General features: G+C 43.0%; 3 protein-coding genes across 3 annotated transcripts; 1 reads left to right on the plus strand and 2 right to left on the minus strand.

Annotated features, from left to right (window-relative positions):
- Window positions 1-6,351: 6,351 nt before the first annotated feature.
- Window positions 6,352-7,179, minus strand: LOC125907282 (uncharacterized). The gene has a single exon (XM_049608617.1). It carries the CDS (start codon window positions 7,119-7,121, stop codon window positions 6,927-6,929), a length of 195 nt encoding a protein of 64 aa, XP_049464574.1. The 5' UTR covers window positions 7,122-7,179; the 3' UTR covers window positions 6,352-6,926.
- Window positions 7,180-7,308: 129 nt separating this feature from the next.
- On the minus strand, window positions 7,309-8,914 carry LOC120956282 (pickpocket protein 28-like). The gene is made up of 4 exons (XM_049609016.1): window positions 8,724-8,914; window positions 8,405-8,596; window positions 7,898-8,360; window positions 7,309-7,842 (listed from the first exon to the last, which is right to left on the minus strand). Exons 1-4 carry the CDS (start codon window positions 8,912-8,914, stop codon window positions 7,309-7,311), a joined length of 1,380 nt encoding a protein of 459 aa, XP_049464973.1.
- A 3,209-nt stretch (window positions 8,915-12,123) lies between these two features.
- LOC120954882 (pickpocket protein 28-like) lies at window positions 12,124-13,875 on the plus strand. Its single transcript, XM_040375176.2, has 4 exons — window positions 12,124-12,429; window positions 12,488-12,926; window positions 13,043-13,518; window positions 13,578-13,875. The coding sequence occupies exons 1-4, from the start codon at window positions 12,203-12,205 to the stop codon at window positions 13,873-13,875; spliced, it is 1,440 nt and encodes a 479-aa protein (XP_040231110.2). The 5' UTR covers window positions 12,124-12,202.
- Window positions 13,876-19,228: the final 5,353 nt, after the last annotated feature.

Here is a 19,228-nt window from a genome sequence, read left to right on the forward strand (position 1 = left end):
CCGGGCCACGTTGAAGGCACTTTCCCAGTCGGGCCCCAGTGGGCTTAGTTCCAGCGAGCTGCGAAAAAATAAAAAGCTTTTCACGCGAACGGCAAACGGTTGCGGCGAGTGTTTGGCGAGTGTGGTTTAGCTGCACTCTTTTATCTTACCCCTCGGTAGTGAACGCAAGTGGTCACGTGATGTGACTCCCAGGGAAAGCAAAGGCCCGTTGCCTCAAAAGGGGGAAAAATCTCCCACCGCTCGATTGCCGTCGGTTTTTGCTGACATTCAGAATCATGAAAAACAAGGAACAACAACTTTACGCATTCTTTCCATTTTATCGTACATCCATTTCTACCCAACAGTCATCCTCGTTTCTTTCAATTGTCTTTTCCAGATCCCTGACCCCTTTCGTTTCTAGCTGCTCGCTTTGGCCGAAAAAGGTGCTCACCAGACCCACCCACCAAACCCAGGCGGTCTCTGTGCCACCGACCGTAATAGGCTGCAAATAATTTAATTGAAAATGTCCTGCAGCACTCGAAACCGCGGGGTCGGTTTTATTTAGTCGTCGGCCTCTGTCAATATAATCCTTATGAATTAAACCCTTCACCCGTGACCGTGCGGAGGTGCTGTGTCTGAGTGTGGGAAGGGAATGGTTTGCCATTATTTGGTTCAAACATTGTGTGCATTATAGAGCCGTATCGTCCTTCTGGCGAAACGGGTAGGAAAAGATAGACACAACTCATTGAGCGTGGCATTTTGTGCTGTGTGTTGTTGAAAAGGTCTTGTCACTTTGCTTCGCTATTGGTTGGGGCGCATTAGGCGGGAGGAAGGATCGTCCTTTCAGTTCGATCAGTGAAATAGAAACATTTAAATCTAGGCATCTGATTATGGGTGTGCCCGAGGGATATTTTTCATTCGGTTTAGTGTGAGCTGGGGGAGCCGGGACGGTGCCCGGGAAAAGTTTTCTAATAATTTAAATACACTTCAAGGGGAACAAAACCTTCAAGTGGGGTTTATGCGACGGTTATTAGAATTTACTATAAATTTTTGTTTGTTGTTTCATAATTTCAATTGTTGACATCAGCACTATTTGTTAGCATTAAAATCTTCAAACATTTTGGTTCGCGGACCGCATTTCTTCACAATTAATAATGTTGAGGGCCATTTTGACGTCCCGTTAAATTTCGTTTTGGTCCGAAAATGCTCAGCGAATATTTGGAACTTGAATGAATTTAGATTCGATTATTGCAGAAGGTTTTTATCTTAAACATTAAATTGTTAATGAAAATATTCAAAATAATTGACTCTTTATGTTAATTTTTACAAAATTATCGCAGGCCTCATTACTGGCTTATTTCCAGGATGAACATTGTTTCGATTGATCTGTTCCATGACCTGCAAGACTTTAGGTTAGGATCTGCCTCTTAGGTTTTATTATCCTCTATAAATTACGTCCTCAAATATAAAGTCTTCAAATTATACTGATTTTATAATAAATTCAAAAGATCAAATAGCTTTTGCTCAAAATTGTCATTTACTTCACATTCGCTAAAATAAAATTACTTTTGTTACCAAGAAAGTTATGAATAGATGCAAAAGATCTGAAAAAGAATTATAATCATATTATAGGAACCCATCACAGACACTACGCCTCGAGAGGTTTTAGTTCTAAATTTATCTTTTGGTTTCTGTTTTTGGTGTTTTTATGTACTTTTCATCATCTTAGAAAACGGTCACGCATTATGATTTTCCTATATTAAAACAATTTTTGCTGTAGATATATCCAGCCACTTAGGAAAATTGTTCCTATTTTCCCAAATATTTGTACATCAAAACCAAACACAAACACCGTACCATAAAATGCTACACGTTTAATCGATTTTTATTGAAACATTGTTCCTAGCTGAAAATGACTTACCTTCTTTCTAGCAAAAACGCCCTCGCACGTATCGTCCACGTGAACTATCCTAACGTACACACTGGAACGACATTTGGTTTTAATTGAAATTGACAGCTTGACTCCCTATCGCCGTGTTGGATTAATACGTTCCAAACAGCTTCGCTGCGCCATCCTTCGCTCTGCACGCTCTGCACACGAAAAGTGTTCTAATTTTCGAACTAACCCAAGGGCGCGTCAATCATCCATCGTTTCGCTCCCGATGCGTTTAATCTCGCCCGCTACGCCGGCAGCAGGACGTTCCGATCGATGTCCGATCACAAAGGGCCTCTGTGCTAGGGATGTGTGTCACCACTGCCAACAAAGCAAACACGTATCTCATTAGCATACGCGTACATGGCCGTGCGAATAAGAAATAAAAAATAAAAGGTGTGCCCGCTAAACCCTCTGCGACAAGTTTGCATTGCATATGTTCGCCCGACCCGTGCGCCCCGTTTTTGCGCTTTGCGTTTGATAAGTGAAGATGAAGGAGCGCAGCAAAAGCTCACACGAAAAAGGGTACCACCGAATAAAACACCACACGCTCGTGCACTTGTGACTGTCACGACTGTCACCCACCCGCACAGCGGTGTAACGTTTGCGCTCATCGGGATAGAGATAGCACGGTACGAGCTATAAAATTCCCATTTTGCACTGGTGGAACGTGATTTTTGATAAATTCATAACATCCATTTGCCTTGCAGCAGCGGGGGCACGCCGTAGGAAACTGTTTCGAAACGACGAAGTAACGTGGCACAAGGAAAATGATTCCAATCTTGAAGAAACCCGGCAACGTGTGCGCGCAATCATGAGCAAAATGTGAAATTAGAATAATATCAAAGCGTACGGGTTGCCCCCGGGACTGCAATGACGAATGAGCGATGTGTCTCTTGTGCGGGATACACCAAACCCGAGACCCCCCCCCCCCGAGAAGAAGAAGAAAACACACGAAAGCGTAAAGTGATGTAATTGGTATGGATGGTACGGCCAGCGGGTACTGATTCCGGGAAATCGATACCGGGTGGAATTTCCAATTCCTTTCCTTTGCCACTGTCAGCGGGTGCAGCGACATTGAATTGAATGCAGTTAAAATGTCAATTGAATTCAAATTTTTCGCCCTCCATGCCGTACGCAGCATGTGCTTGTGATGTGTGTGTGTTAGGGGTGATGCGCAGCATGATGCTTTGTTGGATGAGAAATGGGGATGAGGGATCGAGCGCGTTCGAATCACCAACGCACAAGCAAAGTGCGATGATTCGTTGAATACAATGCAACGCTGTTTGCTGCGAGAATACATCATTTTCCAAGGAAAAAAGGTGTGCGCTGATTGAGGGCCTTCGGAGCAATGCGTTAAGGTGCAATGGTAATGAGGGTTTGTTACACCGTAAAGATGGTATTTATGATCACCGATGTTGATCAATTTGTTTGATCGACGCTATTGTAACGATTGGATGAGTTTCTTACAAAACATCTTTTACTCCAAATTTTTTTGTTAAATTTTGCACTTGTTTTGGTTTTGAAACGTTCAAAACATGTTCTAAGTCTTCTCTATTGCACTCATTTTAAGTAGGTAAAGCTTGACCGAACTTTAACAGTACATAAAAATCGTTTATTAAAGCTACAAACATGACAGTTAATGAATAAAAATGTTGCATTCTACTTACAATATGGACCTTCTTTATGACAGAATTCCTTCGGAAGTTCACGATTATCGTGCTCAAGCAGTAGAAAATGGTCAAAAATATTCGTTTAAGGGTTTAAAAGGAACGAAGGGGCTTAAAACGTTCCAAGAAATCAAGAACATGATGGACAAAAAGACATCCAAAAGACACTTGCAGAAATTCCCAGTTTAAACACTTTACAACATTCTCTGAAATCTTTCGAACTGACCCACTGTCATAAGCCATCAAATTTACTGTTTTATTATTTTAAATCATTGTGAAATTACGACAGCAATTTTGGACAAGCAATTCCATTTTCACACAAATGAACGAAATTTTCCACACAGTCCCTTTTCTGCTGGAAATGAGCGAAATTCAGCTCACGCTTATTCCACGCAATAAAAGCTTTACCAAAAAGTCCACCCACCCATTAAACGGCTCGGTGGGTTCAATTTTTCAGAAAATTGTCCATTCAGCTCTAAATTGACCTCTCGCGGGCAGGTTGACCCGCGGACCGATGGCATTGTTCCCCCAGATGGACAGTTTACCGTCAATTTGCGTACACACCGTGCAGCCGATGAGTTTGACGAACATTTTCCGTCATGGAATCGGGAACACGTGAGGCCTGCTAAATCGTCGGCGATCGTGTGTGTGTGTGCCCACGCGCAATAATAATCATAATAACTAAACATTAATTTTCCACCTCCGGTGGTGGCTTGTCCCTTGAGGTTGGCGGAATGGGATGTTAAAACGCGAGCTTTCCCTGCTCGGCACGCAACCCCATTCCTCGGCTCATTAGTGGCGTGCATGCGTGGTTGCGATGGGCAGCGATGAGATGAATTAGAATAATTATTAAACTGTCCAAAAAATGCTATCACATACGCGGTTTCAGCGGTTCGATGTCATGGCACGTTGCGGCTGGCTTTTAATGGAAAGGAAGGGCGACAAGCGGCCCAGCAGAAAAAAAGCGCCCGCTTAACAGAATAAAATGATTTGCTGACCGAGGTTTGAGTAATGTGTGCGCTGCGGCTTCACTTAAGGTCACGCTAATGGGCGACAACGGGCGATAGCGGGGTGGTTACGGCAGACCAAGCACTGGAGGAGAGAAAAAAAACGCACCTCCCTGTCGTCCACGGTACGCTGACCAGACACTGCCGGTGCAAAGTGAGTGTAGAATAGGTAGCTAATGTAGGAAATTTACAATAAAATAAATAACACCCATTCATTTTAAGCTGGCCGGCACGAGCACGAGCACAGCCAAAGTACGGGCAAGGCGGGTCGGAGCTCATCATCAATTGCTTGGGATGGTCGGAGCTTGGGAGAGTGCAAAAAAGAAAAGAAAAAGGAAGCACAACATTACGATCACCAATTGCGTGGCTGAATGTGAAAATAAGAAAAAAAATGTCAAATAAAACAGCAACCAAAAGCGTCGTGGAAAGGGAGAAAAGTCTTTAGACCTACCTGTGAAGGCTTTTTTTGCCACAACTGATGAATGATTGGAATCTTCATTTCAGTTTTTGGTTTTTTGTTAACGTTGCAAAAATGTAGGTTTCTTCGTTCGGTGCGGGGAAAAGGCTTTCATCGTGCGGATTTTACATTTCTCTTTAACCTTATCCAGGGGCACACACGGCACAAACGCACAATTTGCGGCATTAATCGAACAACATTTTGCAGTATTTAAGAAAGGACAGGTACATTTTTTATTACAGTGTGGGTGATATTTATAATCATGCCTATCATTAAGCTTGTTAATATAACATGTGTCATCAGCTTGAAACAGAGTAGTTTTTCATCTACTTTTTTATCACATATAAAATTCAATTTAACAAAAAACCCTTCACTATATTGTTTCAAAAATGCTTCCTCATTATTGGTTATTAAACCTTTTGATTAATCCTGCATAAAAAATTAAAATGCATATTTAATTTCAATTAGCAATTAAAATGGCGAAGATGAGTTTTTTGTTGTTTTTTTCCAACAACAAAATTCCAGCTTAAAAAATTAAGAATTATTTAATAAATCGATAAATAAACGAATAAGCCCAATTTGAACCATTTCAAAAATCTTTACATTTAAAAACAAATTTAGAAAAGCATATGCGATATTATCGAACGTTGAAAATGAAACGAAATAATAAGTACTATTACAATATTTGGCAACCATTTGTTGTACAATTACAGAATTTTCTTTTATTTTAAAGGATGTACAATTTGAAAAATAATAAATGGTTTGTTACTATACTTGCAAAAACAAACAACCAAACAAATAGTTACACCTATTCATTCCCTCATCACTGTACGCGTTTCAAGCCGCAGCATGCATGGCCGGCGTTCAGCATTACCTTCCTCCAATTCACATGTCTTATATTTTACGGCCCATTGATGAGAAGCTAAAACGGATGCCCCCGTAGTTACCAACTTCATTTATTTATTTGCAAACATACAGACACCCAGCACATTCATTCACATGCCCATAAATTGGCTATTTATATTCATAAGCAATTAGGAAAAGTTTAATTGCATTTTACCCGTGGTGCGCAAGTGCTTTAAGACGCTGGCTGCGGAGCTTACACACGCTTCCCAATTACCGGTTTAAACAGGTTACCAAAGCAAGTAGCTACCGTCGTGCCGTGCTGGCGAGTGCGATGTTGGTTTTTAAGACACTTCTTCACGCACATCAAGTGCCCATTTGTGGAGGGCTGTGAAGAAAAATTTAAGATATTAATAAGTCATAGAATGGGAAGATTTATTACCTTCATTTACTCACCCCGCGCCAGAGGCTCACGAGGGTTGTTCTGGTAACGAATTTATCATCTACCGCTGCCAGCGCCGCCGCGTTGATTAGATAAGATGAAGTGTGTGTGTCTCGCTGTACTTGTTCTTTTTTCTGAGGTGCAAAATTTCCTAAAAGAATGTGTTTGACACACGTTCCAGTAGAGGGAGAAATTTTAAAACTTCTCCCGCCGAACAGAAACGCGCCGACGACTTATCGGGCTCCATCACCGTCCATTAGAAGAGCGATCCGTTTGCCCGAAAAAAAGCACACAAAGCCGCCGTGGTGCAGGAGTGAATTTTGGTGTTTATAATTTATTCAACCAATAGGTTGATTTATGGCGACAAGTTTCGATAAATCGGCCCCGGACTCATTTCGGGCTGGAATGAAGATCACTTCCTAGACCGCGATCGCAAAAGGGGGAGAGCCAAGCGAGATGATAAAGCAACGTGCCATTCATCTTAGCTCATCGCCATAAATCTTTCGAGCCTTTTGCCGGACGACACCGGTCCAGTTAGCGCGAACAGGCGGTGACACAGCACGGAACTGCAGGAACTGAGTGGAATGCTTTAGTTTTACCACTTGTTGGTGGAGGCTTTGCGAATACGAATGTCGCCCGCCAGCCCGTACTCGGGCGGTGGAAGAATGAGCGTCGATTTGACCACCCTGGCCGTTTCGGCCCGATCGATGCCGGATCTGGTGCGTGCAATCAGCGGTTTCAGTGTGCAGTAGTAGACGAGCTCGACGATGCTCAGTATGCTGACGCCCATAAACAGTCCCAAAACGCCGCCGCAATTGGCGAGAAAGTCACTGATGCCAAACAGTTCGCTCCGCTTGATCGGGATAAAGCGAGACACTTTGAAGTATATTGAGAGATAGGACAGTTCCGTGCTGGAAGTGAAGTGAAATCAGTTTAAAAAAACCCAACCTATTCCGTAAATGTGATTCTATTATGGCTCACTTGTCGTCCACACCAGCGATGAGATGAATGTTCTCCGCCAGCTTTCTCCAATCGAACATTGCCTGCGATATTTCCGTGTTGTAGAACAGTGCATTACAGGACGGCAAACAGTTGCAGTGCTCCAGAAAGTTGTCGGTTTTGTTCAGCTCATGCAGCAAGTCCATCTCCTCCAACACGGACAGTGCCATATCGGCACAGCTAGCCTTGCCCATCCCACAGATCCTGTCATCCTTCGTGCGAGGCAGCGGAAACGGCACGCAACCACAAGTCTTCAGCGTGTAGTTGGAAAGACACTCAATGTCACAGTTGTACTTGGAGTACACCTTGAAATAGCGCAGGTATCGCTCGTGATTGTAGTAACAGAGCCGCCGACTTGGATCATATCGTCGCACATTGGCAGTGGTGTCGAACAGGAGTGGTTCAACCGACACGGACACCTCCTGGCTAAGCGGGATGCGAAAGAACTCGTTCACCATCCTTGGATACTGTACCGGTGAGTGTAGGTGCACCTTAAACCCTTGGAATGAGTTCTGAGAGAGGCAACAAATTATGGTTTGTAAAGATGATTAGAATTTTGGCACTCACCCCACACATATAGTCCATATCCGATATCTGAACCTTCGTTATGACAAACAACCCAGCGCGTCTTCCCGCTCCAAAGGCACGCCTTGGGTACGTGTCTCCCCCGGCCCGGCTACTGTACCCTTCGTCCATGTTCCACTGCTTGGAGGATTGATTCTCCGCCATGTACTCGTACTCGGAGTGTAGCTGATCGCGCCGCATCAGATCGTCCGCAGCGAGCGAGTTGAAGGTGTAGCAAATTCCCGCCTCGGTGAGCGTTTCCTTGAAAAAGTCTCTGCAATCGATCACCTGCTCTCGCCAACCGCACAGCAAAAACATATCCTCGAACGGTATTGCCATGCGCTGCAGGAGCGGTACCACGTCGTCCGCGTACGAGTCGTTATTCATTTCGATGCCGAACGAAAAGTCACACACCTGCAGCAGGGCCTCTAGCTTGTCAATTCTGTAGTAGAATAAGCAAACGACGCTAATACCAAAAACCAATGATTATTTCTAGATATTGACACTCACTGCTCTTTTGCCATAAATTGCCACAACTCCTCATCATTGTACAGCTGATAAGCGGTCGTGAAGTCGAGATCCTTCTTGCGCACCTTTGTCTCGGGACAGATCGTTACGGCTGGAAAGGGAATTGTAAACACGGGGACTGGCTTCTCTCCGAACGTTACCACGACTGGCTCTTTGTCCCATTTTATGTAGACACTGTGTATGAGTGTTCCACAACCGTACAGTGAAAGCAGACACACAACAATCCACCAGATTCTATGAAGATGGTGAAGATGTGCATTAAATTAAGTGTTCAGTTTTGGTTTATTCCACGCAAAATTACCTCTCAATAGTTGTCCGCTTATTGCCTACAAGGTACTTAAACCCATGGATCGTACTGTTCATACAGTAGTCTACCCAAAGACTGCGCGGGCCACTCTCTTTATATGACTCGTTTAGAAGCTCCGGCTCCCAGAGATTGCCCTCTGAACCAGGTACTGACGTACGTAGCTTCGGAAACTTTGTTTCCACCATGTCCAGCGTTATGTAAAGTTCTAATGCAACTGGAACATTACTTCCGGGGCGCTTGACGCACCAACTCGTGGCGTGCAAATGGCGAGAAGGATCCTGATTAAAAATTGACACGAAACAACTCCCAGACGTGCCCTAATTAATACGAGCGTGTCATAGGGCACATTAAAAATGAATTTGAAGATGGTTGTAGATTTGCTGTGAGATAAAAAGTAGCGTCGAACAATCATAAATCAGTTGGAAAGTATAGCACAATTTATTTAATTTTCAATTGGCCTTACAACTGTCCCCGAACGCAATAATCGTCTTAAAATCCTTTCCCATGCCTTAACTCTTGTCTTTAAATCCCCTGTATGTTTTAAAGCTTGGTGTTGAGTTGAAAACCTCCGAGCTTTACGCCGTTTCTTGTTCCGGAAATTGGCGTGATAAAACGTTGCACTCGATGTGCAACAGCTCGTCGTCGCCGAGCAAGATTGACAAGTCCGTGATCGTGCCCGTCCAGTTTTCCCTCCGCCAGAGAAAGGCAGGCAGCGAAAGGGCTTCAAAAATATCTTGGAAGTAATGAATATTTATTTATTCACTGTTGTTTATTTATTATTTCAACAGTTTGGCGAACCGTGGCAGCCGACTTCGGATTTGGATTTTTGCGCTGGCCGATGGACGGATGAGCAACGGATGGCTGCAGGCGATTGCAGTTTTCGGCTGCTTCTGCATAGTGAGGGAGAGTCGTTCACTTCAATGGACAATTTATTTTAGAATACATTACGCTTCAATGGCGGTAAGATCGTTTTAAAAATATAAAATATTCCGATTACTTAATTTAAAACAGTTCTTACATGGAAATCTTCACTTTTCACAATATTTAAACCTGAATTAAATAAGAAATTGAATCTTTTTGGCCAAAGAAACGTTTTGAGCCTGCTGTTTCAGCATGAAAAAACCACAGCAAGAAGCATAAGCTAAAAACGTGCCAAAAGCAAAATCGTGACGCTCCAAGATCATAACTCGGTGCACCTTCTTCAATCCGTACTTCACCACAATCAAGGGCCTGCAAATTCATCAGCAAAAAAAAAATGGAACGTTCTGATCAACTGTCAAGCAGTGGAAGATTTTCGGTTGTTTATCTGACGAAAATTTCACGGCCCAGTACGATGATCCTCCCCAAAATTTAGGGCATTCCATCAGAGGGCGCGCGCAAAAAAAAAACCTCCGATCCAGGCAAAACGAATTGTTAACAGTCTCCTGTCCCTTTCTACCTTGCTTAAGGAGACGATCGTTTTAAGAGCACATTTTTCATGCCTGTTTGAAGCTTGCAAAGAACGCTGTCGAGCCATAATGCAAACAGTGTTACCTGTTTTGGGTGCACAAAAGGGTGAAAAATCCACATACGTAAAAAAGCCGTGCTGACGTGCCCAGCGAATTAGCTGAAGAAGATCGGACCGGACTTTTTTAGAGCGAGAGAGCAAAAACCAAAACAAAAAACTCCATTAACTACGCAATTTGGTGGGAGGTGAGAAAAATCGTGCGCGATCGCGAACCGCAATTTGCAAACAATTTTCACCAGGTTCTCCCGTTTCCTTGTTGCGTTTCGGTATTGCTGAAATTGAAATTTACCCCAGCGGCACGCAACTCGATCAATCTCCAAGAGAGGGCGTGTACCCGCAAACGGAACCGTGGAACAAAATTGTCCCGCTGACGACGCTTCGTATGATGGACGGGGTTCTTTTATTTTAGCGACGTCCGCTAACCAATTGTAGCGGGGCAGTGCTGTCACATCGCGATTGTACGCTTCTTTAAATTTCTTTTGCGGTTTTTGCGGAGTCCCTTTCCGGCGGTGTTCGCCACTCGCTTCCCCTTTGCCATCCAGATCCACAGGGCTGATTAGGGACGGTTGTAAACGAACAACGTGGCCAGGGCTTTTGCGTTGTGTGAGGATAATTGGAAGATGAAGAAAACAAAAGCGAGTCCCCGTTCGGTGCAGTGTGTAATTTTTTTGGCACTTTCTCCGCAGTTGAGCAGCTTTGCCCGAGGCAGGAAGAGCAAAACTGCATTACGTTTTCTTTGAAATTGTTCCGAAATAATCCTGCACTGAAACGCGAACGAAAGTGCACGGATGATGGATGGAAAGCGGCTTTTGTAGACGCAGGACTGGTTTGGCCGCAAGCAGCAAATAGTTTGATGGGCAATAAAAAGCTACAGACAAAGGTGCGGAACGCTTCACACCTTCGAGTGATGAAAGCTTCAGTTTCAATTCGAGACAACAGAGCAATGAGTTTTGAAGCAATTGAAGAAATATTTAAGATTTATAAAAATCGTATGTTTATTTTGATGTTTCACTTTTCCAAACTCTTAAGATTGCCCAAGAAAACTAATAATGAAGGAGCTTCAGGGTATGAAGAATAAACAAACATAATGCCAAGGAATAAGGACTTCAAATTCTGGTATGAATACATTATTACTAAGAATATCATAAGAAAAGTATGTTCTGACCATAATCTGCAGCTTAATCCGTTTTTAGGGCTTAATATCAATAATGATATGATAGATTGCTCAATGGAATTGTTACGAGTCTATTTAAAATAGAAAACTACAAAAATAAAGTATCTATATGTAGTTTCAAGCGTGACAAACCAAAGTTTATCAGGCCGCCGTAACACCATCTTGATAGTACACTGTACAAGCAATAAAACAAGAAAAAGGTCAAACAAAACCCTAAACCACCGCTTGTAAAACTCAACCCGGTTACATTGCCCAACCCCTTTTTACAAACACAGCCATATCACACATACGCCACTCCGAAAAGCGCCGCGTGCGCGTCCCATATTTGCATGTCGCTGTCGTGCTAGCGATATTTCGTCTGAATATTTTACAGCTCCGTACAGCACCAGAACCGATACATGACATCGATATGCCGCGCGAGGGCGTGCTAATTGCACGACTTGCCAGAATAGAAACCGCACTGCACCCGGGCCCGGAGAAGCGTTGGCTTTGGACGTAAAAGGTTTTAGTATGACAATGGCGCCAGCGTCAATACCGATACGGCTCTACTCCGATCGGGCGGCCAAGTTTGTGCGACAAAGCCGACCGATCACCGAGCGCAAGCTGCGAAGGACGCGAAACGCGGGATTGAATATCTTTCGCGACTACTGTGGAAATAGCTCTATCCATGGGTTCAAGTATTTCGTCGGCAATGGCCGAACGAGAGCGGAGAAGTAAGGTTTTGTTTTTATTATTCAAGTACTCTTCATAACGTTTCGTATCTCTTATTTTGTAAGGGTTTTCTGGATAGCGATGTGCGTCCTTTCGATCTACGGTTGTGCAAGCCTCATAGAAACGGTGTACGATAAGTGGACACGCTCCCCGGTGGTAGTAACATTCGCAGAAAAACCAACACCAGTCCACGATATTCCTTTCCCGGCCGTTACAATCTGTCCGGTTACGAAGGTGAAATCAAAAGTGCTCAACTTTACTACCATCTATCAGCACCTTGTGCACGGTGGAAACGTGACGGATGAAGAGTAAGACTTCACTAAATAGCTTGATGGTTCTTATTGACAACGGGCTTCAATGTTACAGCTACGATCGGTTCCTCGCCATGATACAGGTGTGCGACTTTTCGTTCAATAAATACTTAGTCAAACAGCAATTTGACGACAATCTCGTACACCTGCTGCAGGAGATGGCACCTCCGTTCGAGGAGCTGTTCCTAATGTGCATTTGGCGAGGTAAATACGTCAACTGTAGCGATCTGTTCGAGCCAACGCTCACGGAGCGTGGCATTTGCTACACCTTCAATGGACTTGGAGCGGACGATATTCTGAGGAAGGAGGAGTACCACCAAGACTTTGAACATCTTGGAGAGAAACGATCATCCGAGAACTGGTCAATGGAGCATGGATATCGTCCTAATATAGGGCTGAAAGCTTATCCACGACGCGTAGCCAGCCCAGGTTCTACGGCAGGTTTGTTCGTGGGCCTGAAATCTGAACTGAGCGATATGGACTACCTGTGTGGTGTAAGCCTTACCTTAACATCAAAGTTAGTGAGGAGTTTACTAACTAAAAGATCCACCTCTAGAACTCATTTCAGGGATATCAATCGCAACTCCACACCCCAAACCAGTGTCCACAGATATCAAACCAAAACATTCGCATTCCGATGAACCAAGCACTTACCGTAAGCGTTGATCCGTTGCAAATCACCACCTCGGAGAACGTGATGTCCTACAGTCCGGAGAAAAGGCTGTGCTACTATCCGCACGAACGCTATCTGCGCTTTTTCCGTCTCTACACCAAGGGCAACTGTGAGCTGGAGTGTCTGTCTAACTTTACGCTGCATATGTGCGGTTGCGTCCTGTTTTCGATGCCACGAGCGGCCAACGTCCACATCTGTGGGTTGGCGAAACTGGCCTGCTGCGAAGAGGCCGAATCAATCCTCCAGGAGCAAGGACTTGGTTCGGTGGATAACTCAACGAAAATGTTGCTGCAGTCGTGCAACTGTCTGCCGGCCTGTATCTTTCTGAAGTACAAGACAGAGATCTCGCAGTCGCACTTCGATTGGCGCCGGCTAACTGACACGATTCATATCTGTGAAAAGGAACTGAATAAGTAGGTGATCAAGGTAAAATTTGAGTGTATGTAGCTAAATCTTACTTTGTTGGTTCTAGCTCGGAACTGTCATCTTTAGCAGTCTACTATAAAGAGGTGCAGTTTATCTCGATCAAACGCAACCAACTGTTCGGACTTAATGATTTCATCGCGAATTGTGGCGGTATTCTTGGTTTGTTTATGGGTGTCAGTTTGCTTAGCATCGTTGAGATGCTATACTTCTTTACGATGAAACCACTGATCAACTACTGTATGCGGAGGTCGAGGAACAGCTCAAAAATTGCTACCGTGGAACCGTACGTCCCTGGAGGCACCTATAGCATTACCTTTAATAAGTTTATTCGTGATGCTGCTTAAAATCGAACTTCTATAGGAGTTCTCAATGTACTCAGAATATTTGTTGATTAATTTGAACTAAGAATTTCATCACTTGCTTTGGATTTCAAAACTTAAATATATCAATACAAGTTGCATTATAAGGACAATTATAAGTTTATATTAAATTGAGAAAGTAGGTTGAAAAAGATAGTAGTAACAGAACTATATGAATGAACCAAATACGAATACTCTACATACAGCTCTTGGCACCAACCAAGCCATATAATTGCAAAGCTCATGCAAAATCTGAAGAATTGCCGTAAAATAATGAAAGACGAAACATTTTTCTTAGATTCAAACAAGAAATCAAGCATGACTAATGCTACACGTGTCCAAAAGTTCTCTGCATTTTCTTATCACAAAATCATATCTCTAAGCATTCCACTAAAAGTCAATTTCAATAAACGTTTCCCAATATCCTGCCAGCTGCATCCGTTTGAAGGATCCCTTAGAAAAAAGAAAAACCATTTCAACCCCGTTTACACTGCCTGAAGCACAAAGATGCAGGACGCTTATCTCGGGACTACAAATCAGCCTGTCTAATTCTCATCCTCCACCATCCGCCGAAGGTTTTTTTGCGGTTCGTTGGATGCATTTCGTTGGGAGTGCTTATGAATGCGATTATTCCATTCTTTTTCTGCTCTCTCTTTACAAAAGCCGTCCAGCGGTTAGAATGGAACTGCGAGGCATCATGCCACACGATCTGGAAAAGATTAGAAATACATCGGGGTTCGGGCTGGCGGCAACTTTTAACCTTCTGACCACACAGACACGGACGCGCGCGCGCACACACACCCGAGAGTATCCTGAAGGGTTTGGAAAGGATCTGTGCTCTGCAAAGGGTTCCAGTGTCGTTATCTCGATGGAACGCATCAAAACCTATCAAGCTCTCATCTTGCCTTAACCGATCGGGGGAGAATGAAAAAGACTTGAACTCCGCTTCGGAAAGGATGCGGTTTCTTATGACATTTAATTTTTTAATTAAAATTACTGTTTATCTTTTTAAGGGCTTAGGCGAGCACAGGAATTATTCTACCGAGCGCTCGCAGGAAGGCTTTGGCTCGCTGATGTAGATGGAAAGTGATATTCTACCCTCCGGGTTGTGGTAGAGACTTGTGTACAGCATGAAGCTTCTAAAGGTACGTGTGGAGTAGCAGGTGTTCTTTATTGTTTTCCTTCTTGTAAAACCATCACTAGCAACTTCCACCGTCATATGGGTAAGAGTGGAACATTCTGCCGTGCATAACTTCATCGTGATCGTGAGTATCACTACATGACATTTCAGAAAATGTTAATGGAAGGCTCATAAAACAAACCGTGGAACAATAGTTTCCCGTTGGAGTTGAAGTGAAACCGAAGGAGGGATACATTGTTTACACAATGCCAGGCAAAAACATACAGTTGGGCTTCCCTCAAGTCTATAGAGAAGGCCTCAAAAAATAACACGAACATGTGCACTGGAGGTGCGCGATCGCGCGTCTACAATAAAGATATGTTCAGCGAGATAAGACGGCGTGTAATAATGGAAATAAAGTAAATAGTTTATTTGTACCAGCTCATCATATGGCAGCGGGTGCGCTTACTTAAAAGTGACCTTTCTCCGGCGAAACTATCGCTAAGAATTTAATGTACTTTTCTTTTCCCATTCCGTTCCCCGTGCATCCAACGGTCGCATCCGATAAGCATTTTACCGTATCAAAGCATCGGGTAGTTTTAATGGGCCAATGTTTTGATACGCGTTGACCAGAACGCATTAAAAAAGGGAACACTTCTCGGAAACGTGCTAAATTGCGTACAATGTCCGGTGGGGGAGCACAGAACCAACACCGGAAGCTTTTAATTCAATAAAAGAAATAACCTTTTCCATGGACGGACCCTGGAACGCACAAATAGGATTTGAGCAATGGAATTAATCTCAAAGGATTATAGACTCATCGGTGGGACCTGCCTGCTCCACCACCTTTTTACACGTCTGGAACGAAAGGGAGGCCATTAAATCGAGAGACACCTGGAGCTACACCGACTCACCCTTTTTACCCTACCAACTTGTCAGTTGCTGTGACATTTTAACGTCCTTTTAATGGTATTTTCCCTTCTTATACTTCCTAAACTGCAAAATCAAGCCGATAAGACACCGAGTACATGTCGCCGTTAAATATCCCTTCCCTTGTATATCACGCCCTAACCCCGTGGAAAGTTTTGTGCACAAAATTCCAAAACCCCAAAGTTGCGCCCTCAAGTCCCAACATTCCTTATCGGAAGCGAAGTAGTTAAATTTACGAGCAAAACCCAAACCTACCGCCAGCCTGCAAACTGTGCCGCCGGCCGGGTTAACGCTGCTCTATTAACGCCTAAATAACCGGAACCATCTTAAATTTCCTAAACCACCTTTCCCTCCGCTGCTCTTTCCTGTACCATTCCTTGCTTTCCGTAAAGCTTGAAGATCGTTAACCATTAACGACCACGCGGCGGCGGCGGCGGTGACGACGATGGCAATCGGACACGGGCAATCTTTGGCATTATGGGTGGGAGTGTATGTTTCCACCGGCAGTATTGTGCCGCCGAGGATCATAATCGTAATCGTAAATACGCATGAAGTTATTGTTTATCGTGGTTTAAAACAAATAGACGTGTGCCCAAACCGGTATAGGTGCCCGTGCGTGTGTGTGGGCTTACTAAAAGATGTTCTCCAACGAGCTGGCGAGATGTGTTGTGCGCTGTATTAGATGATGCTGTAAACATAGTTAGCCGTCACGGAAGATAACGTTTGAAAAGGTTAGATTTAATGCATTGACAACTGCAATTAAAATTGTAGTCTAAGTCATTTGAGCTTTTGGTTTTTAATGTGCATGTTATATGCGAAAAGGCCATTACATTAACACATGTTTGATGATGACTTAAAGGTTTAGTTTTGCATTAAGCTGTGCTTTTGAATCTGCTGCATTTATGATTCATCGTAGTCGTTTGAATCCTGTTAACATTTAGTGCAAGTCATTACTACACTATTTTATTTTAACACTAGAACAATTATTCTTTTATATGCAACAATTTTGTTTCTTATGTAGCGTTTTTATTTGGTGTTATATTTTGATATTTGAAATTAATTAATTCAGTTTTACATAAAATACAATCAAATTGATTTAATTTTGATTTTTTTTTTGTTTTTTTTGAACTATAATTCAGTTTTTTGTTGAAATTTTGTGTTTCGCTTTGCAGTTTCATGTTTCAGTGTTTTCATTTTCATCTCATTTTTTTAACACAAATGAATCTAAATCTAATCTAAAATGTCTGAATTGCAGTTCTATTTATTTTTCTAACACTGTTAAAAACATCATAATTTTTACTTTAATTTCTTGAAACTTTCATTTATATTTTCATAAAGCATTGTGATACAATTTCTTACGTCAGCAATGTAATAAAACGTTTTGCAATTTTTCTTTGGGCTTAGCTAATTGTCATTTTGAATTAGGAATGATTAACGCTTATCAAAATTACCGAAATGTTGCTTATTTTATCCCTCGTTGTTTACATTTTTCTCTCCTTTGATAATACACCTCATCAGTGGCTTCGTGGTGGGTAGATGACCCATCCCAAATAAGCTCACAAAAATACACAGTACATCTACAAACTTCCTCCCACAACAGTGACTTTCAGCACCAGCCCTCGTCAACCGTGGGCAGCGGGCTTATCGCATTCCGGAGCCGAAGTTGGCGGATGTTTTATGACCTGCTACACTCCACCATTCGCACCGGGCACGCCATTCTTCCTAAGCTCTCGATGCTCAATCGCTTTCTTTCGGCCGGGGCTGGGCATGGAAAGGGAACGTGCAAACAGCATTAACCTGCCACACCGGAAAACGGAATTTCGTTCATCGGAAGGAAGTTCTGTAGGCAGATTAGATGGAGCAAGGCGCGGAAGAAGCAGCGGGTCGGTGGCCGGCGGTCGTCACACGAACCACTCCGAAAAATTTATCGCTTTCTGGTACGATGGGCACGAGCGTAAGCTCCCATTCTTTGGGGAGTTTTGAAACGTTTTAGATGACCACCCGTGAAAATGGCATAACACATTCGTTGGTGCGCTGTGCAAACAGCAGACTGAACTGATCAAAATAGAACACACAGCACGGGCAGGACGGGATCTAAGCTCTTCTTTTTCCATAGCAAGCAACTCATGAGACCATTAAAAGCTCAACAAAGAACAAAAAAACAAGTATTTACCCCTTTGCGCATTGAAACACTGTGTGTTAAAGTGAACGAGCTACGGTGAGTCATTTTGACACCTGTTGATTAAATCTTTACATTTTTCAGTCCACCCCAGTCCAAACTGTCTGTACGATGGTGTTTGCATTTTGGAAAGGGCTTCAGCTAAATAGAAAAAAAACGGCAATAAAATTAGACAAAGAAACAGGCGTCAACTGACCAGTCCAATTCTCTTCACTTTGGACACTCATTCCAGAGAACACACACCAGCTTCGTGGAAACACTTTTATTGTTACCATGAATATTCAACATTGTTTTACGGGTCGTTTTATTTTTTCGGAACGATCAGAACGATCTGCTTTCAATATTTCTCATTAAAATCATTTCGAGGAAAATGGTGACTGCGCTGCGTTGGAGAACGGTTCAGGGAAGCAATATTTTCATTTTTAATTCACCAGGTGTGGCTTGGATCAATCGATAGAAATCGTTAATAGAAAAGTGTGAGATTGAAATACGTTCGCAGAACCGCTTTGATCAATCGATTACTGAATATTTACACCGAACGTAAGCAGTGCATTGGCTAAAAAACTATCTTTTCACATGAAAACTACTGATACACCGATTGTTTTTCCTTTTTGTATAATATTTGGAAAAATATAGCTAAACTCTGTAACGATGAAACGATTTTAGCAATTGGAAATAGCCAGGATTTTGAAAGAAGTCAAAATATTTTAAATAACGCTTTGTTTGTTACCCACTATCTCACCTTCCTTTGCATAATAAAACGAACGAATCGAGCACATTTTCCTCCTCATTTCACTCACGCAGCCCGACTGATGGTTGAAATTTCAACTTTAGCTCAAACTTCTCCCAACAGCTACAACAAAAACACCTCCACCAAAGAAGCAGCTACGGCAAATAGGATTCTATCAAACTCTAGGACAATCTTCCTCAAGGTAGAAGTTTTACGTCCAGGGGGAAAAAACCCATCACCTCGGAAGTAAAAATCGAATCTGCCAAACTCTACTTTCAAACAACCGAAACAGCCGAAGAAACCGGCTGGAACGCGATTGGAATATTAAGTTGCAGCAGGTTCGATCTAATGCAAAACCGAGTTCTTTCATCCTTCGAAG

This window comes from Anopheles coluzzii, chromosome 3 (assembly GCF_943734685.1).
Source record: "Anopheles coluzzii chromosome 3, AcolN3, whole genome shotgun sequence".
Lineage (NCBI taxonomy): Eukaryota > Metazoa > Arthropoda > Insecta > Diptera > Culicidae > Anopheles > Anopheles coluzzii.